Source organism: Balaenoptera borealis (genome assembly GCF_965194805.1).
Source record: "Balaenoptera borealis genome assembly, chromosome: 17".
NCBI classification, from domain to species: domain Eukaryota; kingdom Metazoa; phylum Chordata; class Mammalia; order Artiodactyla; family Balaenopteridae; genus Balaenoptera; species Balaenoptera borealis.
Window position 1 is genome coordinate 8,308,510 of NC_138876.1, and position 25,995 is coordinate 8,334,504.

The 25,995-nt window shown below is 47.3% G+C and overlaps 1 protein-coding gene across 1 annotated transcript in view; it reads right to left on the minus strand.

The window, feature by feature from the left end:
* TG (thyroglobulin) overlaps positions 1–25,995 on the minus strand; it is a 247,226-nt gene that overhangs the window by 118,575 nt on the left and 102,656 nt on the right. The window contains exons 35-36 of the mRNA XM_082363748.1: positions 23,248–23,310; positions 925–1,059 (exon numbers count right to left, since the gene is read on the minus strand). Of these exons, the coding sequence (XP_082219874.1) occupies positions 925–1,059; positions 23,248–23,310 (198 nt within the window). The remainder of the gene's footprint in view (positions 1–924; positions 1,060–23,247; positions 23,311–25,995) is intronic.

Here is a 25,995-nt window from a genome sequence, read left to right on the forward strand (position 1 = left end):
TTCCGTCAGGGGTTATGACCTTTCCCATGTGTACCAGGTCATGCCCTAGACTGTTTAAAAGATTCATGGCATTAGGGTATTCAGTCTTAAGAACAGCTCTGAAAGTAGTGCTGCTTCATGTGATTGAGCAAGTCATGCATTTGCCTAAAGGCCTTAGTCATGGCCCAGTCTCTGTGCTGTGGCACCACCCAGAATTGCGTGATGTACAACCTATACAGCTGTACATGGTGGCCCTGGCCGTAATATGTGCCTATTGGTATCCAACCTTGTAGGGGAGGGGATCCATGTAATCTCAGAATTGAAGAAGTGTAAATGTTACCCACTCTTGGCCTCTTTCACAAGGTGAAGCCTTTGTAGAACATTCTGATCATATGGTCACCTAGCTTTTGTTTAAATACCAGTGACTGAAACCCTGTAACGGAAGTAGGCATTTGTGGACAGCTTTGCCTATTAGGAAGTTCTTCATATTGCACTGAAAAATGTCTCTTGAAATTTGAGTTTTACCCATAGGTCTTTGCTTGTCCCATGAGCTTGGCCAGAACAATATCCTTCCTCCTGGCCATGACGGCCCACCTGTAACCTGAGGACAGCCGTCACAGCTTCCACGCATCTCCTCCATCTCAGACTAACCCCCGAGATCCTTCCTCTGATCTTCCTCTGACCTGGTTCAATGTTGCGCATTTTCTGGCTGGCTTAGGCCCTTGGAGACCTTGACCATGGCCAACCCTGCAGGAGGATGAGGAGACTACAGAGCAGAGTCCCCCCACCAGGGTCTTCTCCCCGAGGTGAGTTCCTTCCAGCCAGGCACCCCAGGTGATCTCGGGGTCTCCTATGTGTTTTTGAGGTCAGAATCTTGAGGAGCACTTGTGTGAGAGGGGTCCCATCCCAATCAACCCCCTACCTGGAGGTGGAAACTCCCCTTACCCCACAAACAGCGGTCTCGGGCAGCAGAGAAGTCACCCATGGCAGCGGTGCTGATGTGGGCAACGTCAAAGTTCCGGATGGATGGATCAACAACTACTGAAGAGAGGGCCAGGGACTGCCATGAGTCCAGAGCGACTAGGAGGGAAAGCAGGGACAGTTAGTGGAGTGCCATCCGATGCCCCCAAAGGGTGCCCAGGGGCTCCCTCCTGGTGGTCTCTGTTCCCATGTGACCCCATTTCTTTATCCATCTCTCCATTCTACTATGATTTTTAAGAGTTTTTTTAATATGAGCCAAGGTCCCGTGCTCAAGTCTAGGGATACAGAGGTGAAAAACAAAGCAACCAAAGCAACAAAAGCATGGGCGTTTCTATTGAGCAGCTCACAGTAGAAGGGAGAGAATGTGAAATGACAAGACAAACACTGTAGTACAGTTGTTACAATGCAAAAGTCAGAATAACGCTAATAACCATGATAATAACAGGCTTGTCAGTGTTCCTCATGTGGTGCTTTGTGATGTACTGCCTGGGCTGCCTTCAGGACCAAGGCTCTCATTTCCCAGCTGCTGGGAAGCTTATGGCCGGGGCTACCAGCTGAGTCCCTCTCTAGGAACTACCTAGGTCTAGGCTAGCTGCCTCCCCTCCACAGGGTCAGCCTTCCTCCCCAAACTAGTCCCTGTGGGTATACAAAGGCCCAGCCCCCTTGCCTCAAGATGGGACCACTCCCAAGGGCCGGCCCAGCTCCACAGCTCACTGAGGCATCAATGCGGCCATTGTTTGGTTTGCATCAACGTTCTACTTCTCCCCCTGCCCAATTCTGCCCCCTCGCTTCCTCACAGGTGTTGCTCCCAAGAGCAGTGAGCGCTAAACTTTCTGCATGCAAATCTCCATCTCAGAGTCTGTTTCCTGGAAAACCCCAGCTAAGACATCCTCTATAAAAGATGAAGACAATGAGGCACAGGGATGTGAAAACGGCTAGTCCAAGAGCGTGCTGTGCTTTCGGAGTGGAACAAGATGGAAGGCAGGGCTCTGCATCCAGAGAGCCTGTGCCTCCGACTGCTCTACTCTGCTGCTTCCCAGTCCTTGCACAGGACATGCTGTCACAGCGAGAGGGAGGGACATCTGGTTGTGGCGGCCACAGAGGTGCTTGGCAGAGGCGAAGAAATCTGCCAGAGCACCTGTGTCCCTGTGAGGACAGAGGTGACCCTGCAGGGGGGGGCTCAAGCTTCCACCGTGAGGAAGGACTGTGAGTCCAGGGGGATGAGTGCATTATTCTGTCCACAAATGGCATCAAACTAGGCGCGATGCCACCTCCCAGAATAGGCCTCCATGACCACTTGGGAGCGCTAATACCAGAATACTGTATGGAACCGTTCAGTGGGTACAGCATTGATAGTTAATGGAGAAAATCTATTTATCTACTTATTTTTTCTTTCTGTCTTTGACTTTTTTTTTTTTCCAGAAGACGGTAGTAGTTCACCCTTATGACAAATATCTGTGAGTGTCTACCTTGTGCTAGCAAAACACAATGGCAGTCTTAGGTGTAACATTTCACAGTTTACAAAGTGCCGTCACTTATCGCCCAGGCCCTTTGGGGGTGATTCGCCAGCATCTCAGTTTCCTTGTCTGTAAAACATCATCATGTTTGATCCTCGCAGTGCCCCAGATGGGGGTGGGGAAGGGACTCTAAGGCCTCCTTCACAGATGAGGAGTCGGAAGCTGGAAGAGGTTATGTGACTTTCCAGGAATGCGGAGCTGGACAGTGACAAAGCCGGAGACAGACCCAGGCCTCCTGGCTGTAAACCAGTGCTGCTTCCGTCCCTCCGAGCTTCCTACAGAGTCGAGCATCCTCTCCAGAAAATTATCCCCAGGTAGGAAAAGGTCGTTGTCTTTGATAGCATCATGCTCTTAGCTATATGGGGAAGACTGTCATTTTTATCTTGAACTTGTCTTTGACACCAGAGCACTGAGCATCACTAAAATTAGAATGGTAAATAAAGTAGCAAAACAATCCAGCACCACCAGTCTTCTTTTCAATGAAGGAAGGAAGGAAGGAAGGAAGGAAGGAAGGAAGAAAGAAAAAGAAAGAAAGAAAGAAAGAAAGAAAGAAAGAAAGAAAGAAAGAAAGAAAGAAAGAAAGAAGGAAGGAAGGAAGGAAGGAAGGAAGGAAGGAAAGAAAGAAAGAAAGAAAGAAAGAAAGAAAGAAAGAAAGAAAGAAAGAAAGAAAGAAAGAAAGAAAGAAAGAAAGAAAAAGAAAGAAAGAGAAAGAATGGAATTCTTTGATAAAATTCGTCAGTGAAACTACCTAGATCTGAAGTTTGCTCTGTGAGGGGACTTTTGTTAATAAATTTAACATTGTTTATAGACAAAAAAAAAAAGAAAAAAGAAAGAAAGGAAGGAAGGAAGAAAGTAAAGAAAAAGAGAGCGAGAAAAAAGGTTTATCCAGAGAGGTGGCCAAATAATGCAACCAGATTTCATGTAGACTCAGCAAGAGGAAGTGAAAGCCCCACACCTGTCCTAGAGCTGCAGGGCCATCCTCAGAATCTGGAGCCGTGTATTTCTTTTTTTTTTTTTTTAAACTAATTTCCAGACCCACTAGTGATTCTTTTTTTAAATTATTTATTTATTTATTTATTTATTTATTTATTTATTTATTTATGGCTGTGTTGGGTCTTCGTTTCTGTGCGAGGGCTTTCTCTAGTTGTGGCAAGCGGGGGCCACTCTTCACCGCGACCGTGTATTTCTGAACTTGGGACCTGGCTTCCCTGTAAGAGACCCTGGGCTTTCATTTCCTTAAGCACCCTCCACATGTTGCTATTTTCATGGTCATTACAAGTGGCATTTTTGCAACGTGGCCAAACCGAGGTGCATATTTTTAGATGGTGAGCACAGTGCAATTTCAGAGAAGAGTTATGATGGGATTTCAGGACGGAACTTGCCAATTATGGTCTTAAAATGGAAGCCTTGGCTGCCCTCCACCTTTAGGTTGATGTCTAGGGGAAAGCGCTCTAATTAAAGGGTGAATTTCACCTCCAAAGTGAGAGTCAGCTCATCTGTCGCCATCCCAGGGCCTGGAGTCAGCTCTCTGCCACACCCCGCAACTGTCCCCCTCCCCTGGCTGGCAGGACCCCCGGATGAGCCATTGCTGCCATGCAGAATCTAACATCCGGGGTTCCACATGCATCTCATGAAAATTCTCAGAACAAGTTCTTTGTGAATGCAAAAGCATAGTGAAGCGTGAAAGCTGGGTGATCTTGGTAGCATTTCACAAGAGTTTACTAATTTGCCAAGAACCTCGCAATACCATTGCTATTTAATGTTCACAATAACCCGTGCCGTGGGCATCACTACTGTGCACATTTTACAGATGAGGAAACATCCAGTAAACACACCCAAAGTGCTTAGCTGATAAGTGGCAGTGCTTGGGCTTGAGCCCCGCTCCTTCAGCTTCAGAATCCACAATTTACTCCAAGGCAGACCTCCTCTCTGGGTGCATGAGATGGTGACAGCTTTCAGACTCACCCAAAGGGATAGTCTGCTCCGAAATGCAGCATCTGTGGTTTGTTAATTAGTTTTTTCTTCCTTTGTTTAAAATATATTTTACAGACTGCATTGTCAACATCACTTATTTAAAAAAGAAAATTGTTGGAGTTCCCTGGCAGTCCAGTGGTTAGGACTCAACACTTTCACTGCGTGGTCTGGGTTCAATCCCTGGTCAGGGAAGTAAGATGCCACAAGCTGCCCAGTGCGGCCAATAACTAGCTAAATAAGTAAATCAGAAAATCACTTCCCCTTGAATTTGAAATGCCATGTTTATCATATATTAAGTCCTTATATGTAAATGAGTTTTCTTTGGTGAGTACCAATTCTTTTTCATTCATCTCTGCTAATTCTGGCTCTATTCCCAAACTGCTTAAACTAGAGTCACTTTATACTATATTCTATCGTCAAATGGTAAAAGTTTTCCCACATTATTTTTCCTTTAAAAATATTTTTTGGTTGTTTATTTACCAGATGAAGTTGAAAATCACTTTGTCAAGTTTCAAGAAAACATTTTGTGGATGTTATTTGGAAAAATTAATTTGAGAAAAAGATTTTTAATTTTATTCTGTTTAATTTTCGGTGTCATTAAGAATGGAATGGGATTGTTTCCCATTATATTTTTTAAATGGTTACAGTTGACCAAAAGGAAAGCTCTGTATTTGTGTGTATTTATTTTCTAACAGGACCTGAACCTACTCTGAATGTAACTCACAGACGTAGTTGAAGCTCAGGCTCATATCTCTGTGGCTACTTTGGAAACAGGCCCACAGTAGATTCCAGTTTTAGGGAATACATGCCATCCAGCAGCAATAACTCATGATGGCATAAGTGACACGTACTTGCTTAAGAAGCCAGGTTCCAAGAGTTTATCCCAGCTCCTCCACTTAACAGTTCTGTGACTCTGGGCAAACCACTCACCCTCTCTGAGCTTCAGTTTCCTCATCAGTAAAATGGGTATATTACCAGATGCTCTCTTCTAAGACGGCCATTGGGAATGAATGAGCTACTGTGTGTGAGCTGCACAGAGCCTGCTTGGGGCAGGATTAGTGAAATCAGCCGCTCCCATTCTCTCTGGGCCGAGTTGCTGGGTTCTTGCTGTGTTTGGGTCACTGTCTTTTGGAAACTATAGAGGTAGGAGCCTGACTGAGGTGCTGGGGGAAGTTCTCTAAGGGGTAAAGGAGCACAAATCACTGTTGGTGATTTCAAAACCTTCCTCCTGAATTCGCCTCATCCCCTCACCCCAGCCTTGTCCCAGGACACCTGGCTTCCTGCCCGGGAGGGCCTCTGTCGGCACCTCCCTTCCCGCCTCTGGCCCTAGGGCTCCCGGTCAGGCCATTAGCACAGTGGAGGCAGGACATGTGCCCGACCAGGAGGCCTGCTGCTGAATACAGCGACTTCCGGCAACAGCAGCACTTCAAGGATTGGTGAGCCCAGCGCGCCCCAGGTGAGCCTATCGCCGCCCCCTCCCTCCATCCTGCTCTTTGCTCCCACGCCGCACTCCTTCTTCCCTCGGGGACCGCTTCCACCACCCACCCTGCTGCCCAGCCCAGAAATCCCTCCGCCTTCATCACCTTCTCCCTCACTCTGTCCTGGCAATTCCGCCTCCTCAGCCCCTCAGGGAACTGTCCTTTCTCTTCCACCTAGATTCTGGCCTCATCAGTTTCACTCCAGTTACTCATGCTCCAGTTACTGAGACCCAAACAGGCCTCCCTGTCACCTGCCCCCTCATCCCTTCTCAGGCCATCGACACACTGCAACCGGGGTCACCTCCAAATCTGATTATGACACCCACTGCCCAATGTCCTCGGGGTAACAGGGCGAGTCTGCTGAGGTCTTCAGCTGTATCGCACCCCTCTCACTTTCACATGGTGGGCCTGGGTGCTGCCATGGTCACCCATACACCAAACACGTTGTACAATCATAAGTAGAAAGAGATGTTGCTTTACTACATAATTTGAGTTACTTATGTTAACTCAGATCCATCCTAGTCATAGCAGATGAGGCAATGAGCCACCGGGAGGAATAGTCACAGGGCACCCCCCAAGGTCACAGAGGCACTCCCCAAGGTCACAGAGGCACTCCCCAAGTTCACAGTGGCACTCCTCAAGGTCACAGGGCACTCCCCCAGGTCACAGGGCTCCTCCCAAGGTCACAGGGCAGAGCCTGGTCTCAGACCCTGCCAGCGTGGTTTCCATCTGCCTGGCTGTAGACTGGGACCTCCTTCCCAGCAGCAAATGCACTCCCTCTCAGCCCTTGACACAAACCTGTGTTATGGTATGGAATCTTGATGACTCTTTCATACTGTAAACAACCTACCTATGAAATAGTTCGCCAACAGGTCTGAAGACCTTGGAGGAGAACACGTCTTCAGAAGAACGTGGCCCTGCCTGTCCATTAGCAGAGGGGAAAGGGTGACCCTGAAGGAAAGAGAGACTCACCCATGTCACACAGACCTTTCCTCTGTGATGGGGACGGACTGGCAACGTGTGCTACCATCTAGTGGGCCGGCAAATTCAAGATGATCTGATTCTGTCTTACAGTACAATGCTGAGATGGACAACATTATCCCTATTTTACAGAAGAGAAAAGTGAATGAGGGCCAGAGAGGGCCAATGACTTGCCCAAGGCCACACAGCTGAAAGGTAGTGAGCCAGCATTTGAACCCGGGACAGCCTTGTGCCATTATGCTCCCCCGTACACCTAAGCCTTGCGGAGGGTGGGCAGGGCCGAGGGGAGGGGCCGGGAGGGGTAGCACGGCCTGCAACCTTGGGCACAGGCAGGCCTTGGGGTGATAGCAAGGTACTTCCATTCCCTTCCAGGCAGCATTATTCCCTTTTAATGTAGACTAAGCTTAAAAAAAATCACTAGACTAAAATATGTTTGAAAATTTCCACCAATATATGGAAAACTGTGTTTAATTCCCTTTCCTTCCTCCCTCCCTTCCTTCCTTTCTTCCTCTTTTCTTGCCTTCCTGTCTTCCTGCCTTCCTTTGTTCCTTTCCACACAGACATCAGTTAAAGAAGGAAATGTTTGATTTTGATTTCAAGGCTCAGATAGAGTAATTTCAGCTGTTAAAAATAGCTAAAACAAAACAAAACAAAAACCAAACACCCACGTAACTACAGACCTGTGTTAAGCCAGGAGGAGCAGGTGTCTCGCTTGCTGTCTGGGTAACCAAGGGTGAGTTCCCACTCTGGCCCTCCTCCCTCTCATTTGAAAAACGGGCGGGGGGAGGGGGGAAGAGCCTTTCAAAGTTTTTTAATCAGATCAAAGTGCAGAAATGTCAAGCCAGTCACAAATGCCTGACCTTCTCTCCGACATTCAAATAATCACAGAGCCATTTATTAAAAGAAAAGATCAATGTGATTTTCTTAAGAATCACCAGGAATGAAGATAACAAGTAGACACTCTAAAGCACTGAAAAGAATCCAGGATTCTTATTGTTCTTCTTGCAATCAGAACCAAGAAGAATTCCTTTCTGCTCCTCAATGCTTATCGAAGTGATAGGTGCTGAACATCGAAAAAGCTTGAGGAAATACTGGAAGTGGTTTCCATGCCCAGGCCAGCCGGGGGAAAAACATCAACGCTTTGAAGCCTTTCAACAGGAAAACCATTTCAGGCACCAGCAAGCCTCCGTGACCTTGGAGTCAGCAGAGAATAACAGACTCGCTGACGCTGCTTTCGCAGCTTTACGGCCACGAAATCTTGCTGGTAGAAGACACTTGCGTGCTGTCATTATTGGATGGGACCAAGACTCAGACATCCTGATTTCTCACCAGACACCGTCTTTCAAGTGAGAACCACGTCACACTGGTCTATTTTTACCCTCATTAACACTCAAAAAAAAAAAAAACCCCCAAAACCTAGATGTTCCTTTGATAACAGAAAGAAGAAAAAAGATGTCCCTTGTTATTTTGCAACTATTTGAGAGATGAAAATGTGACCAGAGCCAGACCATGTTGGTCTAGCATACCTTCAGAGAGAAATGCCTGACATAGCAGACCCTACTGGACCCGTTTTAACATTTATAACATTAGAAAAATACCCAGAGACGTATTTACCTCTGTTCAGCCTCCAAATACCTATTTTTGAGCTCCCCAGGAAGCATGCCTTCAACTTTAACTTTGCACCTCCAGAGCTTAGCAGAGGGGTGGCAGTGAGTACTGTGGGTTGAATTGTGCCCCCTCAATCCCAAGATTCACACTTCAAATTCATCCTAACCCCTAGCACCTCCGAATGTGATCTTATTTGGACATAGGACCTTTACAGAGGTAATGGAGTTAAAATGAGGTCATTAGAATGGTCCCTGGTGTCCTCATAAAAAGGGAAAATTTAGACATAGAAACGGACATTAAAGGAAGATGACATGCAGACACAGGGAGAAAACTGCCATCTACAAGCCAAGGAGAGGGTTCCAGAACAGATCCTTCACTCACAGCCCTCAGAAGGACCCACCCTGCCAGTACCTTGATCTTGGACCACCAGCCTCCAGAATTGGGAGAGAATAAATTTCTGTTGTTTAAGCCCCCAGATTGTGGTATTTTGTTACACAGCCCGAACTAATACAGTGAGTGACTATCCAGTAAAAACATCCATTCCTTGACTCACAGAGAGCCTGCTGTACCCCTGTGTTGCATAGAAATGCTGACTGTAATGATAATTCTTATCATGTCAAATAACACATATTACCACGGCTAATGTTTACCAACCATTTCCTATTTGCCAGATGCATTGCGATGTGCTATGTGTGTCGTTTCATTTAATCCACACACAGCCATGTGGATGGCTGTTCTGGCCACCACTGTGTGCACATTTTAAGGAGGGACCGCTCTGGGAGCACCCTGCCTGCCCAAATCCCAGCTCTGCCCACTGCCAGCTCCGACATGGGCTAAATTGTACTCTGTAAACTGGAATAGTCATGTCACCTGATGTCACCTGAGTCACAGAGAGGGTCTCCCATATGCTAAGGGTTACAGCTTGCTATTGATCCTTCTAGCCTCCCTGAGGGAGGGGGTGGAAGCAGCTGTGCCGGTCCTCCCATCTGGTTTTCCCAACACCATATCATCGTCCCCAGTGTGTGTGGTGGCATAAAAAGTCAGTGGGCCTTGGACACACGGTGAGGGTGAGGGCTGAATGGATTGATACCTACAGACTGCTTGGAGCAGAACAAGTACTCAGTAACATTTATTAAAGATTTACCCTCTGTGTGTTGACCTCCAAAACCAGAGCTTCTAGCTCTGCCGTGCTGCTGAATGCACAAGGGCGTATACACTGTTACTTGTAAAGCAGGGCATTTTCAACCAAAACACGAGCATTAATAGTACTGATAGGAATGCTGCCACCCCCTCACTTTCCTGGTCAAGAGTGTTGCACAGTGGGGGTTAGGTCTGGTTATAGGGCCCAGGAGGACCAGAAAAGACCCACTCTGATGATTCAGGGACTTGGGAGGAAGGATGGAGAAGACAGCACATCTTCAGGCTAGGACAGGGGTCAGCAAGGCTTTCCTGTTAGAAGCCAAATAGTAAATATCAATATTTTAAGCATTGTTGGCCACATTCATTCTCTGCTGCAGGTTATCTATATATATATCACATTCTAAGCTTACAAGTCTTGCACAGAAACAGACTGCAGGCTGTGGTTTGCGACCCCCAGGCCCGAAGGCAGAGACAGAAGGGACAGGGGTTCAGTCACTATGTACCATGACGGACGGAGGGTCTACATTCTGGGAACCAAAAATCCAATAGGAAACTTGACAGGGAGTTTTCGTACTTTTTCCAGGAATGAGGAGTCATCTGGAAAATGCCATCTGGAAGGTAAAATATTGTAATTTTATGACATGTTGATAGTTCTCCTTCCTAACCTGGCATGTTAATGTGCTTTTACAAAATGATTCGTTTGTTTTGTTTTTTTAAAAAGGTTCTTATTTGGTAGAATGAAAAGTTGGCAAACATGAGCTGCCCTCCAGTCCGAGGATAGAATCCAAGCCCTGCCTGTCTCCTCTACGTGGAGGTGGTCTCACCCGACCCCTGACCCAGCCTCCTGCAGCTGCCACTCTCGGAAATCCTCCCCTGCTGTCACAGCGAATCCCCGAACCTTTCTCATCCTCCCCTATCCACTGTGTCCTGGAAACAAGGGTTCTTACCATGATGTCCCCTACCCTCATTCTGAGTCACAATCTTCTAGCTATGAAACCTTCTAGCACTTCTCCTCATCCTCAACTAGGGATGCCTGGTCATTCTCCCACATTCTTCAAATTCTTTGCCAGCCAGCTGGTAATTTTCATCTTCACCTCAAATCCTGCTAAAATCTTGGGGGACTTTGTCATCTATGGGGAAAGTAGATGGCCCATTTCATAGTCTGGTCTCAGTCTCCTGGCCTCTTTAATCCCAGAAAACTGTATTTGCATTCACTCCAGCCAAGTACCTCCACAATCGCATCCCAAACCCTGGCACGGCACTGAGCTCTGTCACCCTGTAAATCCTACTTGTCTAAGGGACGCTTGCTGTTACATCCCACAATCCTCCTTCCTTCTAGCATTTTTATACTTTATTCCATTAAAACCAGCTCTTTAATTTCACTGTGATTTCTACTCTCTTACCCCACCCTCCCCCGCCATGTTATCCATCTTCACTGGCTCATAAACCAAGGCCTCCGATTGGTTGGTCCATCATTTCAACTTCCCTTCTGCCACTGCCCTCAGCCCCCCTTCCTCCCCGTCGGGTTAATCCGATGGGCCTGCTGCCTCTGCAACTTGTCTTGGCCTGAGCACGGCTAAAGAAATATCCACAGACAAACAGACTGGCGCCTTTACAACTTCTGGCTCTTCAGCCTCCACTGAAGTCTCAGCGCAGCCTGACAATGTAGTCCTCTCTCTCTTCCGTTCTCCCCAGGCCTAGGTGTCACCATGACCCCTGCACTCTCAGCAGGTGCCTGACTTCTTGCCGCCCAGAGAAAGAGGGACCGTTATCAGCATCAGCTTCAACTCCCCACCCCCCATCTACTCTCTATGAACCGTCCCATCTTTCCCTCTTTGTTTCTCCTGAACAGAGAAAGGGTGGCTGTTTGAGGCCAATTCCCCCATCGGTGCTCGAGAGCTTGACCTCACCCCCTCAGGGACATCCATCTACCAACTATCCCCCCATCCGGGCCCACTCCCATCCCTCCTATATGCCCAGTCTACCCCTGGACACTGACACTTCACTCTTTGCATAAAAACGTACACACATTTCTCCATTGTTAAAACAACCCTTTACTCTAGCCCAAGGTTTCTTAACTTAGGGTCTGGGTTTAAGGGGGTCCGTTTCCCTGAAAATACATGCAAAATCTGGTACGTATGGGGGAGTATGCTGTCTTCAATACAATATCATGGGTGAGCCATGACCTAAACACTGATAGCTACTAACAAGTGTTCTACAATTCTTTTTTTTAGCTGTCAATCTCTTTCTTTTTCTTCAGAGCCAAGATTTTTTGGAAAGTTTGTAGTTTCCATTTTCTCAAATCACTACTAAGTAGTTTCTTCCCTCATCACCTTGTGAAATTTGCGAAGGGTTCTTCATGACTAACCCAGTGAATGTTCTCAGTCCCCACCTTCCCTGAAGTTACTGACCACTTGCCCCACCCCTGGTTTCCATGACACCACCTGCTCCTTCTAGCTTTCTAGTTGCTCTTCTGGCTTCTCTTCTGCTCTTCCCTTAAAAACTGCAATTCCTCAGAGATCTGTCCCTGACCTTTACTATTTGCATCCTACACACTCTCCGTGGGTGATCTCATGATCCCCATGACTTAAAATACTACCGACATGCCAGTGATGATCAAATGTATCTCCAGGCCAGACCTTCGCCCAAGCCTCATGCTGAGATATTCAGTGCTCACTAGACACCTGCAAGCAGATGTCCCTGAAGCATCCCAAACTCAGCATGTTGAAAGCTGAACACTTACATCTTACTTCCATCCTCACCCACACTCTTTAACTGGTCCCCTCCTTATATTCTCTATCTTGAGAATTGGCACTCCACCCACGGGACTACCTGACCTGAAACGTTCAACGTCATCCTCAACTGGTGTTTCAGTAGACTGAACATCCATCTAGAAAGGTCATTATAGAAGGAAAGTCAAAATGAATATTAGTTTCAACTCGAAATTTCAGATTCTACCATTGTAAGTGGATGGGCTAAATGCATTTATCCGATTTGCTAGCAAAATGCATGGCCCTCAAGTTTCCTCACGTTCTGTCTGCTGCCTCCCTCGCCTGCCTCTCCAGACACTTCTCTCGTCTGTCCACTTCCTACCACCCCAAAGTCACATCTGGCGGTCTAGCAACACACTCTGTGTTGTCTGACTTTGTTCACTATTCCCCTTGTTTACACTTACAAAGTGAAATCAGTTTATGCATATGATGAGCTTGTATCATCCTTCAAAACCCAACTCAGACGTCACTTCCCTTGCAAACCCCTCTGAAAGACTCCTTCTTCCACCATGCCCCGGTAGTTTTTCTTCTGCTCTAAGTATCTTCTAAATATGTCTAGTGTTCCACTAATATGCTGCATTGAAACTTACTTATGTTCTTTTCTCTGTTAAAATTATGAGCATCTTGAGATCAAAGACTCTGCCTTAGTTTTCATTAATTCTCCAAGACCTATCATGATAGCATATAAAAATATTAACAATAGAAATAGTAATATAGCTGTAGCTAGCATTTATTAAGGGATCTACATGTTAAACAGGAATAACATCATTACAATTTCGCATGAGTTGCCCAATCCATAAATATGTAATGAATGAGTGAATGAACACAGCTCTTTAATTAATAAAGGAGAAATGGGATACTCATTCTTTTTTCATCTCTATAAAGATTAATGCTATAATTATTCTCATACCACAAGACCTCAGTAAATAATTATTGAATAAATCAGTTAGCTGATCAATTAATCACATAGGAAGCAAGGAATGGGCATTTGATTTCATAATATCTCACGTTTATGTGATGCATTCTAGTTTGTGAAACATCTTCATTTACACTGTGATATTTAATAATGACATCAACCTGTGCATTAATTGTATCACTATTACTATTTTGCAAGGGACTAAACTAGAGATCACAGGTGGGGAATAACTTGGCTAAAGTCACAGCTCATGATTGGCAAGCCAAGGACTTGACCCAGACTGCTCCCTCCCAATCCCCACCCCAACACAGCTGCCCCTTTCTCCCCATGACTCAACTCCAGACTCATAAATTGGTTCCCTTTAGTGACATGTACATCTCAGGCAGTGGTTTTCAAAGACATCTGAAATGGTCCAGCATCTGTTGAGATTATGAGCTTGTGGTTGGTGAGTAATCATCTTTTACACAGCTAACTTCAAAGGCACTTCTAGATAAATGTCTAAGAAAAAAGCATACACATGAAACCAGACTTGGAGCTATACTCTGTCCATGTCCTCATGACAAATCACTAAACGCATTGCAAACAAAATTCCTAGTGGAAATTCAAAGGCTCAGATTGAATCTGATTTCTCTCTAGGAAGTTTGACTCCTATCAAGTGGAACCCCCCAAATTCCACCCACATGCAAAGGCTACCTGGGAGGTGGCATGATAAATGGGTTACTGAGAGCATCTGAATTCCTCTTTCTTGGGGTCATTGTGAGTGATCCCAGGGAGCTGGGGAAAACTGCAGAAATCTGGAGGCACAGATGCATATGAGAACCAACGTGAGCTGAGTAAAGTAATTCCAATGATGCGGAGGCTTCCCTAGAGACACTGAACAAGAGCATGGGACGGAGGCCCTCCTGACCTCTGAGTGGACTGTAGGTAACTTGCACAAGGTCTGACAGCTGGTTTGAACCCAGGCGGGCAAACTCCCAAGACTGCACTCCCGCCCTCTGCCTCTCCAGTCAGCGTGAGGGTAGGGCCCCTGCTGCTGTCGCCACTCAGCATGCACCCGCTAGCACGCTAGGCACTGTGTTAAGCACCTGCCCTACACGACTTCATCCAGATCTCACAGCAACTTGCGGATGTAGGTGATATTATGAAAACTCTGCCTCAAGGAACCCAAGGCTCAGAGCAGTGAAGTGACTGGCCCCCCCGTTACACAGAGTAGGAATAGAACTGGAATTGAAACCCAGATTCGCCCAGCGCCAAGGTCCCTCTGCTTCATTGCTTCTGCTTCTCAAAACATCTGCCAAGAGCCTTCTGCTTGCCTGTGGGTAAGTTATCACAAAAACGGAAGAAAAAAAAAAAACCCACACCTTAAAGCGTAATGGAGCCGATCGTTAGAATGACCAAAATAGAAAACGTAAAGAGAAACTTAGAGGGCACGTAAACCACCCCCCACACAGTGAGGGAATCTCCAACATGCTTGAATACCCCACTGACGGGGAGCTCATCCTCTCCACCTCGCTCCATCCCAGCGGGACAAACCACGACTTCTTCCTCCATCCTCTGAACCCATCGCCTCTCACCTCGTCCCCCACTGCCCCTCCCATGACCCCAGATGCTCTGTCTCTACTGAAGCCCCTCCCTCGGTCTCTCCCGTGTTAGGCTCCTCTCCCCTCCTGGACTTTACTCATGGGGGAGGGAAGGTGATTGCTTCCTTGGTAAATTGAATTCAGTTCCACCAAGGAGGCCAGAGAATTCAGCACAGACTCAACAGTGGGGGGGGGGAAAAATCAATGAAGAATGACCAAAGGATCATTAAAAAAATTTTTTTTAATTAAAAAAAACTGTGTAGCCCTTGGTAACATAGTATTACCTTTTTAAATCAACAGCTAAAATTATTATAATATATAAAACTAAAGGAAATCTACCACTGTTGATGGATTGCATTCAGGAATGGTCTAATCCACAGTCAGCTACTCAGAATGATTACAGGGCTCCTAGGAAGGGTAACCTGTCTAAAATATTTTCCCCCAAATGCTTAGCAAATGGTCTGAATTTCCACTCTTAAAAATGAAATCTTTCTGGTTTACCCACTTGTTAAAATGTGACCACTCTTGGAGAAAATATTATATTAAAAAGAAGGTAGGTCCTAGGTTGGCATATTTTGTTCTTGGTTCTACTTCCTTCAACTCAGTCGAGCAAATAAACCCTTGATGGACCAGGTACAAAACTGGTGTTGTCTGGGGAGGGAGTTATCAAGGTAAATCCTCTGTTTTCTCCAGCCTCAAAGATCTAACAAAGGTTTAAGACACAACTATTCAGCAAACATTGATCAAATGCCTCCCAGGCCCACTATGTACATATGCACAGGTTGTATACTGTACAATTGCAGGGGCAGCATTCACAAAGATGACCTGTGGAAAGGATCCCTTAGAACTGGCAGTGCTTGACCTAATCTAGCTATTCCAACACAGTCAGCCTTCACCAGACATTGGGTGCAGCAATTTTACATGTAATATATCTTTCCAGCTTAATAACAGCCTCTTTGAAAACATCATCGTCTCCATTTTATAGGTGCAACAACTGAGATTCACAAATATCTTTTAAATTAGTCAAGTTCCCATACCTAAGGAGTGGCAAAGATAGGATTCCTGTATCCCATGTGTGTTCCAATCCACTCATGTGGTTACCATTCATTCATTTATTCATTCTTTCAACAAGCATTAATTGAATCACTGTTGGTTTTAAATATTAACCTAGAGCAAAGTGAACATTTATATATTTTTTTCTTTTTTAAAAAAACCAAACAATTAAGATTGAGAGTCTACTAGACACTTTGCTAAGTGTTTAGGATCAAACCATGAATTACAAAATAACTGCCCTTTGGAGCACGAAATCTAGCAAGCAAGCAAGAAAAATATATTCATTCATTTGGTAACTATTTCTTGAGAACTGACTAGGTACCAGTCATTCTTCTAAGAGCTAAAATAGCAGTGAACAAGCCAGATAAAGTCCCTGCCCTCTGTGGCTTCCTTTTTAGAGGAGGGCAAACAAATGCTCAAGAAGTAAACAAGTGAGAAGATTTCACAGCAAAAAGAGAAGAAGACAATAAAGCAAGGTGAAGGGGTAGAGAGTGCTGAAGAGGCTGCTTTGATGGGGGTGGTCGGGGGTCTCTTTGAGGCAGTGATGTTAGCTCAGAGCAGAGGAGGAGCCAGCCCTGAAGATGTACTAGCATGAAGGCTCCATGGGGCAGGGCTTGCTGCGGCTCTGTTCACTGCTGTAGCCCCAGCACCTAGTGCCCGGCACAGAGTAAGTGCTCACTAAACACCTGTTGAATGAATAAGCGAATGAACAGGGGAATGGCAGCCGAGGCAGAAGAAACTATAACTGTGTCCCAAATCCAGCACCTCACCAGCTGGCCGGAGGCTCCATCCTGCTTCGTGGAGAGAAGTGAAGCCTTCCAAGCTGGGGCCCAGTTTCCCCACGTGTCCCACTTTCCTTCAGTCTGCCGTGGCTGTGATCCCAGTTTGCCAGCTGTTCTTCCATCTCAGCCCCTGGGTCTCAGAGAAGCAGAGAAGTGGCCCAGGGGAGCTGCCACATGCAAGGCTGTGCCCAGAGCACACTCAGCCCTGCCAGTTACAGCTACCCAGTGGCTCGGGGCCGTGGCAGATGTGCATCCTGGCTGCACGCGTTAGTCTGGGCACGCAGCTACTAACTAGACCCAGCACTCTCGACAGACTGAAGGTAGGAAAGAGTGCATGCCTGCCAGCCTCACCTCGATGGGCCCTGGGATACGGGATCTTCCCCTGGACAGCACTTCCCGTGAAGTAGGGACAGAGTGTACACCGTGAGGCCCAGAGAGAGAGTGTGCGTGTGTGTGTGTGTGTGTCTGTCTGTGTCAGTGTGCGTGTGCACGCATCAGCTCTGTGCATATTTGGAAAGGAGATTTAAGTTTTATACAAACATTAGGCAATTTTGGAGTCAGTGCCTGCTCACCTGGCCCTTTCAGCCCAAGGACCAACGGGATTAAGAATTAGCTTGTGTGGGTTAATGCGCCACCAGACTCGTGGCTACAGCAGGCACGTGACAGTGCCCCAAGGCTGGTGCAAGGCAGACTGCACAGTTGTAACAGCACCCGTTCCACCCGCAAATGTGCCCCAGATGAGATGATTAAAGTATAACACCCCTAGGCTGCAGGCTGTGATGTCCTCCAGATCCCCCTTCAGGAAAGAAGGGCTCTTCCCCAGCCGCTAGGAGGGCTGCTGGCAGATAGACCCCACTGACAGCCCCTGCAGGGAGAGTGACCCCCCAGAAGGGCAGCCCATATCAGTGAGTGACCAACGTGAGGGCATAACAATTTTGAAGATCGTCCCAGCATCCCTAGAGGTCAGCTGAGGCCTCCTCTAAGGTTGCACTGAAGCTCAAGTTCTCCCTCTGCCCTTCTCTTTCCCTCTCCCACCCCTTTTGATTCCATTCCCTTAAAAAATGACCTGCATACTGAACTCAGAGTCTGATTCCTGAGGAAGCCAACCAGCAACAGTCACCATCTTCAGTGGGGAGACTCTGGATTTGGATTCAGATTGGCTTTGAACCCCAGTTCTACCATTCGTTAGTTATGTGACCTTGGGCCTTTCTGACCCTCAGTTTCCAAATCTGTAAAATGGACATAATGGTGCACACTGCCTAGGGCAGTTGTGGGGATTAAAATATGGAAAGCATTTAGCACAGTGATTGACATATTTAGTCACTCAATACCTAGGAATATACAAATTCATGATTTTATAGCTCTGCCCTTAACTGGCTGTGACTTGGGAGAGTCACTTTCTCTCTCTCTCTGCCTCAGTTTCCTCCTCTATAAAAAGATGGGTTTGGACTTGGGCACTATTACTGACATTCCTTGAACACCCACTCTTATCAGGTTCTGTGCCGAGCCTTGTACTTTATTCCACAACACAAGCCTACTAGGTTGATATTTCTTACTTTTCACCATCATCCTCATTTTACAGAGGCCAACAAAGGCATCAGGAGGCTGAGGAATTTGGCCCCAGAGTACCCATGTGTCAAGTGATGGAACAGGATTGGAAGCTGGGCAGACGGACCTCAAAGCCCATCTCCACGCCAGAATGCCCTGACGTTTCCCTCAATGAGATGATGCACCCACTCCTGCCAGGGCTGGCATTTTTTAGGATCACACGACTCTGCCTCCAGCTTAGTGGAAAACATTTGCAGAAAAGATCAACTGAATTCTATCAACCCTTTGGCACAGTTGTGAAAAGCCAGAGGCAAAGCAGACAAAAGTGATTGACTACAAATCGCATGTCCCAGAAAAGACTGCTGGTGTGGCCACTTCTATCTCCACATACCCAGTGGCAGCTTTGCTGCTGTCAATGAGCTCCAGGCTGGTGCAGCTGAGCAGGGCAAACTTTCACCAGGCTTCCCTCTCAGCCACGCCTCACACCCTCTCAACTGCAGCCTCACCCACAGCCTCGATCTGCTGGTAGCAACCTGTGATCCCAGTCGAGGGCTGGGGCATTTTTTTAAGGGTATTTTGAAGTTGCTCAGGTGAAATGAACTTAGAGTACAGGTATAATTTTTTAAAGACTCACATCTGTGTTTTCCCCTCGCTTGTAATCTAAATACTCTAAATAATCTAAATTTGCTTCAATGGCACCTCTAAGAGAAGAGCTTCTGAAATAGTGGATGACAAGCAAAACGTCAATTCTCCTGGGAATTAGACCTTGGAAGACCCCCCCCCCGCCCCCCGCCATTTGGCCGGCAGGAGGGGGCAGATAGTGGTCATCCTACAGACAGGGTCCAACATCTGAAAAGACATCTCATGCTAACCCTGAGCATTGCTCTGGACTGGTTGTCGTGGGTCTTTTAAGAAGCAATGGACATTTTCTCTTATGAAGAAATAGCATCTTTACTGTTTTGCCCGTTTAAAAAAGCACACAATATTTCCCTAAAGAGCGTAGAACGGCACTCTATACACAGATGACGCAACTGTCCTCGTTCTCTCAAAGCCTAGCTTGTCAGGCACCAGTGCATCTCCCACACAGCCCAAAGGGAGAGCGTTTGAGTCATTTTAAAGCTCATTATGGAACTGCTTAAAACCCTTCAAGGATTTGTGATACCCAAGGCACTCGAATGTTTGGCCCCAGTCCCCTGTCCAGCCTCCCTCCTGGCCCTGCAGTCCTGAGCTACCTGTATCTCCCTGCATGTGCTGTGCTAATGCAAGCCCCGGGATTCTGTCCATGCACCGCCCTCTGCCCAGGATGCCCCCTGCCCCCTGCTGGCCATCTGACAAATGCACGCTGGCCTTTAAGGCACAGACTGGCCATGATGTGCCTGGTGCTTCCACTAACTAGGAATATAGAAATCCATGCGGTGAATTTTGGCGGAGCCTTCCCCAGGCTCCCACTGCCACTGGAAGTGGCTTCACTTTGGTAAGTGGCTTATCTCCTCAAATTCCTTCTTCCTGTGCCTTTCTCCTGATTAGTAGGTGGGATCCTCTCTTTGCAATCAGGACCTCCAACCCAGCACAACACCTTTCCTGGAACGTAAGTGACAATTCAGAATCCATTTTCCAAAATAGATATTCACCGAGTTGAAGTAAATTGAAGTGAAAGAGGATCTGTTTTGCCATAACACGCTTCTCTGTTTGTGCCCACCCTAGCGCTCCCAGGAGATCTTGCCAAGGTCTCGTTCCAAACCCAGTACGAAGTCCCACACCGGCTCCACGTTCAAGCTACAGCATTTCTTTACTGATCACCTTCCGTCTCTCCCGCTGACAGCCCTAGGCCCACACCCTGAACCGTTTCCAATGTCTGAATGCCTCAGGCTGTATTGTGGCCCTGGGCCTTTGCACGTGCACTCTCTTTGGAAAGACTTTCTGAAACACCCATTTGACAAACTCCTGCTGTCTTCGAACCCCCCGTTAATGTGTTTGAAGTCTTCTCTGGAGCAACATAAACCAAGCGTTTAGAGTGTATGTACCCAAGACAGGCCCCTGAGACTTCACAAGTCACCTTCGGCTTCACCATCCCCATCGACCAATCAGCTCGTCAGAATCCCCTTTTCAAAGAGGCTTTGAATGGGCAGCTTATACACACAATCTCATAAAAGAAACAAGGCCAAGACTTTAGGTCTCCCGACAAGTCTGGGGCTGGGAAGTCCATCTCTGTCACCCTTTCCAGAAGCTCAAACCAAATATTTTCATCTAACTTTGAGGGGGGCCAGGCAGGCACATGTGGGTTCCAATCCCAGCTTGATCATTTAACCTAACAGAGCTTCAGTCTCCTTATTTGAAAAATAGACCTTGTTACCATCTAACTTTCTTCTGAGCATTAAATGATTTATGAAATGCTTGGTATTTAATAAATATTTCCTTTTCTCCCCGAATAAAAAGTGCATAAAGATGAGGGTTTTACGTATGTTTGGTATATACATGCAAGTGTGAGCACACACACACACGTGCACACGCACACAATCCATGTCACAATCACACAGACACACCAATACCCTGAAGGCAGAGTGATGTCCTCCCTCTGACTCACATCAAAGGAATATGCTCAAACTCTTCATTCCAACTTGGAAGCTCTAAGCACACATGGAATGTCGGCCCCCCATCTCTCCTGCTTTCCAATCACACTCGTCAAAGGCACATTTGAAAATACCGTGACATCTCATTCCGCCTTCAAAACATCTACTCAGCTCCGTAGACTTTGTGTGTGTGTGAAGGGAGATGTGGAATTCTACACCTTTTCTTTCTTTTGTTAGTAACTCAAGGCTCAGTAATACAGATTTTGGCAAAAACAGACTGGAAGCGTTGTAAAATCACCTGAAGAGGTTTATGTGTTGATCGATTCCTATCTAATATATGCATTTGACATTAGGTATGGAAGTCTTCTTTAACCGTAAATTTAATAAATCATATTTTTAGTGATAATACTTAAGGATTCTAAGCACATGATGGAAAAAAAACCACTTTGAGGGACTTCCCTGGTGGCGCAGTGGTTAAGAATCCGCCTGCTAATACAGGGGACACGGGTTCGAGCCCTGGTCTGGGAAGATCCCACATGCGGAGCAACTAAGCCCGTGTGTCACAACTACTGAGCCTGCACTCTAAAGCCCGCGAGCCACAACTACAGAAGCCCAAGCACCTACAGTCCGTGTTCTGCAACAAGAGAAGCCACCGCAATGAGAAGCCCACGCACCGCAATGAAGAGTAGCCCCTGCTTGTTGCCACTGGAGAAAGCCCACATGCAGCAATGAAGACCCAACACAGCCAAAAATAAATAAATTAATTAAATAAATTTATTAAAAAAACAAAAACAAAAAAAACCCCACTTTGATTCACTGCTAGTAAGTAAGTCTGCAACTACAAACAACTGTTTGGGACTAATTTGGCAATATAGATCTAGAGTCAAAAAATCTAGAGTTTTCAAACCCAGTAATTCTGCTTTGGAGAGTGTGCCCCCAGGAAATAATCTCAACATTGGAAAGAGCTTTATGTACCAAGGTATTCTTGTGGTATTTTCGTAATAGTGAAGAGTCAAAAACAATCAAATGCCCAGAAATAGAGGAATGACTTAGTGAACGACAGTGCGTCGACCTACTAGGATAATGTGACAACCGTGTCTGATCACTGTACTGTCTTCGTTTCTTCATCACCAGATTGGGAGCATTTTAAGGGTAAGAACATAGACAGATGAATGAATGAATGAATGAATGAATGCATGAATGAATATACATATGCATACATGAATGGTTTAGACATATATAACTGTTTGGAAATATACACATGATGCAATATTAGGTAAAAACAAAACACGTAATATTGTAGCAAGATTACAACTACTTTTCCATACAGAAAAGTCTAAGGAGATTAGGAAATAAACCGATGTATGAACTGACATGGAGTAACTTCTAAATAATTCTGTGATTTTTCCTTCTGTATTTCAGCATTGTTTGAATTTTTCTGTAATTAACAAATAGGAAAATAGGACCTGCCCCTTGAGGTTGCTGTGAAGATCAAATGCCTTAGATGTGAAATCTTTAAGTGCTTAGACATTGATATTCTGTACAGAATGCTCAGGAAGAAAAATACGCACAAAGTCAGCTCTTTTAACTGAGGGAAGGAAGTGACGACATGGTTGAGGACATTTATACTCTCAGCCCAGCCTTGATGACAAATGATTCTCTCCTACACGAGCTACATGTTGTCCCTTCAGCCAGGACCATAATGACAGACATCTAGTGCCCCTCAGACATCATGTCACAGGACAGGAATGATGAGAGCCTCTCATTTCCTGACTAAGGGGAAGCAGAAAAGGGACATGCAGCGAAGCCCACACTGCCCTGCCCGGTCCCACGGCGACCACCGCCCCACGCTTCCTGCTGCCAGACGGGGGGTGTGCGGTGGCGACGGTGCCATGTGCAGAAGGAGACGGCAGCCTCAGCCCAGGTGGTGCTCCTGGGATCAGGGCCAGTGCCCGGCCTCAGATGTCACTGTGCTGCGCGGGGCACCGATGGCTCGGAGCCCCGACTCCTCTGCACATAGTTCCCAAACACTACTCTTCCTGACACGGCCCCGGGGTTGTGCAGGCCTAGTCGTTACACAATAGGGTGCAACAAACCTGAGAATGACAATCGGGAGGACGGGCTCCCGCCCCACTCTGCTTCCAGCCGGGGGCATTATTTGGCGGCCGTTTAAATTGCTGTGAGACGGTGTCCTCATCTGTAAAATGCACGTGGTGCTGGTACTTGCCCTCTCTATGCATGTGTGTAACTGAGAGGAGCCTGAGTTCATGAATGTGAGAGGGTTGCAGGAGCTATAAACTATGGGACAAAAGCAAGGAGAAAGATGAGGCCGCATCACATGGGAGAAATTAAGAAGACAATGAACTTACCGTTCTCTGTGAGGGGAGGCAAAGCCACCGAAGGGCAAAAACTGGAAGCATCATTTTGAGCAACTGAAAAGAAGACAAAGGCAGCCCTTTAGCTCTTTTTTACCCTTTCGATCATTGAGTCCTGAAAGGCAGGAATAGAGGTCCCACTTGGTGACAGAAAAGTCAAACTTGGAAGGCAGACAGTGGGCCCACAGTGCCCGGCACCACTCCCGCGTGGTCAGAACGGGCTAGGCTGTGCTGAAGGGACGTCCTGACATCTCGGGGGCTTAAACCAACCTGGCACCACAAGCTCACTGCAGCTGGGCTGCTTTCTCTCCTCTGTGTCACCCTCCCTCAAGGCCCAGGCCGGGGAGGCGCCATCAAGCCCCTGCCTCACAGACGCTGTGGCAGGGGACCTCACTCCTGCTCTCACAGCTTTGCCTACGAGTGACACACAGCACTCGTCATCTTCACATTGTTTTCCAAAGCCAGCGGTGAAGAAGTGCAGACCTACCATGTTCCAGAGAGTGAGCACCCAGAGACACACAGTGAACAAGTGAAACACCCACCACCATGGCTTAACTGACTCACTCAGGGAGGGCACTTAGCCTCTCTGGGCCTCAGTTTTCACATCTGTACACTGGGGATGACACAACATATGCTGAGAATGGCTGTGGGCATGACAGGAGGTAGTGCAGGGCCAGGCACAGGGTGAGAGCTCACTAGACAGCAGCTATTCACTGCAGGCCGCATGGCAGGTGGACGGAGCCGGGACTAGGAGGGCAGACAGACCTGGGCTCGAACCTCCATATGCCTCTTAGAAGCAGGGCAGATGGACAAGTTATCTGGCTTCTTCTATACCCAGTTTTGGTGCTGGCACATGAGGACGATGTCAGAATTAAATGAGAAACGAGGCAGACCCAGTAGGTGACCCTGAGTGCTCATTATCCCCTTCCCCTTCCTCTTCCCTTACTGAACAAATCAAAATCTTCAAAGCCTCAGCATCCTTGTCTTCCAGTGGCCCAAACTAGGAGTGCTGTCAGACCTTCTCCCTCTCTGAGCTATGGTGTAGCACGGTCAGGGGTCAAGGCTCATGGGTGGGGCCCACAGTCAAGAGTCAACGACCCAGGGTGAGATTGTGTGACCCTGAGCAAGTTACTTCACCTCCCTGTCCTCAGTTTCCTTGTCTGTAAAATGGGGGTAATGACAGTACCTCTCTCAGGGTTGTGAGGCTTAGATGAGTTGTTGTATGTAAAGCTTTGGGCATACAGTAAGCACTCAATAAATGCCGGCCACTATTCACTCTTAACATCGCCCTTTCACTGTGACACACCCTTGTCCTTGACTCTTGGCCTTGTCTGCCTCCATGAAAAGCCTCGAGTCAGAGTCATGCTCTATTCTGGTCCGCGAAGTCCCGGTTTGGGTTCCCTCCCATCCCATCCCCTCCGCCGCCTTCCTCACTTTGGTCAGACATGCCACGACCCAGCCTCCCTGAGTTCTACAGCCCAGAGCTGTCGTGTGTCTCTCCTGCTTGACTCCATCTGCCTAGAAGCACCTGCTCCCGGTCATCATTCTATGGTCCTGGTTCCCAGCCTTCGGCAGACACTGGAATGCCCTGGAGGGCTTGATGACACACACCACGTTGGCCCCATCCCCAGACTGTCTGTTTCAGCAGGTGTGGGCTGGGGCCTGAGATCCGGCGTTTCTAACAAGTTCCCAGGCGATGCTGACCCTGCTGGGCCAGGGACTCACTCTGAGGGTCGCTGAGCTAAGGCTCCTGTCACCCAACATTCTGTGAGCTCCGCCCACAAAACTCAGAATGACTCAGAACCACCCACCACCCTCTACAGCGCCCAGGGGGCCAGCTTGTTTATTTAAATGTCCGTCTTTGCTTTCTCAGAGCAAAGACCCTGAGAGTCAGTGCAATCTTCAGAAAACAGTCTGATGAATCTACATCGAGGGCATTCAGATGCCCACACCCTTGGACCCAGTAATTCTGCTTCTGGAAATTTATCTGGAAATTCAAAGCAAGCTCGGTTTGCAAAGGAAACATTTATACAGCACTAATGACACACTGGAAACTGTATACGTCTAATGCCGTGAGAACAGTGAGGCGAGCTGCCGCACATCCGCGGGGAGAATTGCCATGTGCGTGTCTCAGCCGGGCATTTACCACCTAGCTCTGCTGCTGCTGCTGCTCTACTTACCCTTCCTCATCCTCCATCAGTGTTTCCTGACGGGGGGCTGTCGGCCCTTTGGGTGGGGCCTTCTTCACTGTACAGGAATAGCTGAGCCCTGAAAGTTCTCCGCTTCCCTGGGCCCCGGGGCACTGAGCCTCAGCCCCTGGGAGGGACTCCGTCCCTGGGGACGCCCCTACAGAGAATCATACTGTGCAACCTTGAGCAAGTTGCTCAGCTTAATTCATGCTTGTTAAACAGATGGATGGTAACCCTTCTGCTTCTTCCCAGCTCCGCTTTCAGTGACATCAAGCTGGTGGCTTGAAATGGGCCGTGGCTGGAGTATTTACACCATGGAAAGTGGCAACTGCTGCAGAACTACAAATCAGGGCCTCCGCCACCCTCCCCAGTTGTAACACATTTGCCAGCACAGCAGAGAATGCGGGTAAGGATAGACCCAACCTCATCACGTTCTTTGGGGACCAAATAAGATGTTGCCTGCAAAACACTAGCCTAGCCCTGGAGCCCACTCCGTGCTAAGTAAATGGCAGACACTCTTGAGGGGATGTGAGTGATGATGTGAAGAGCAGAT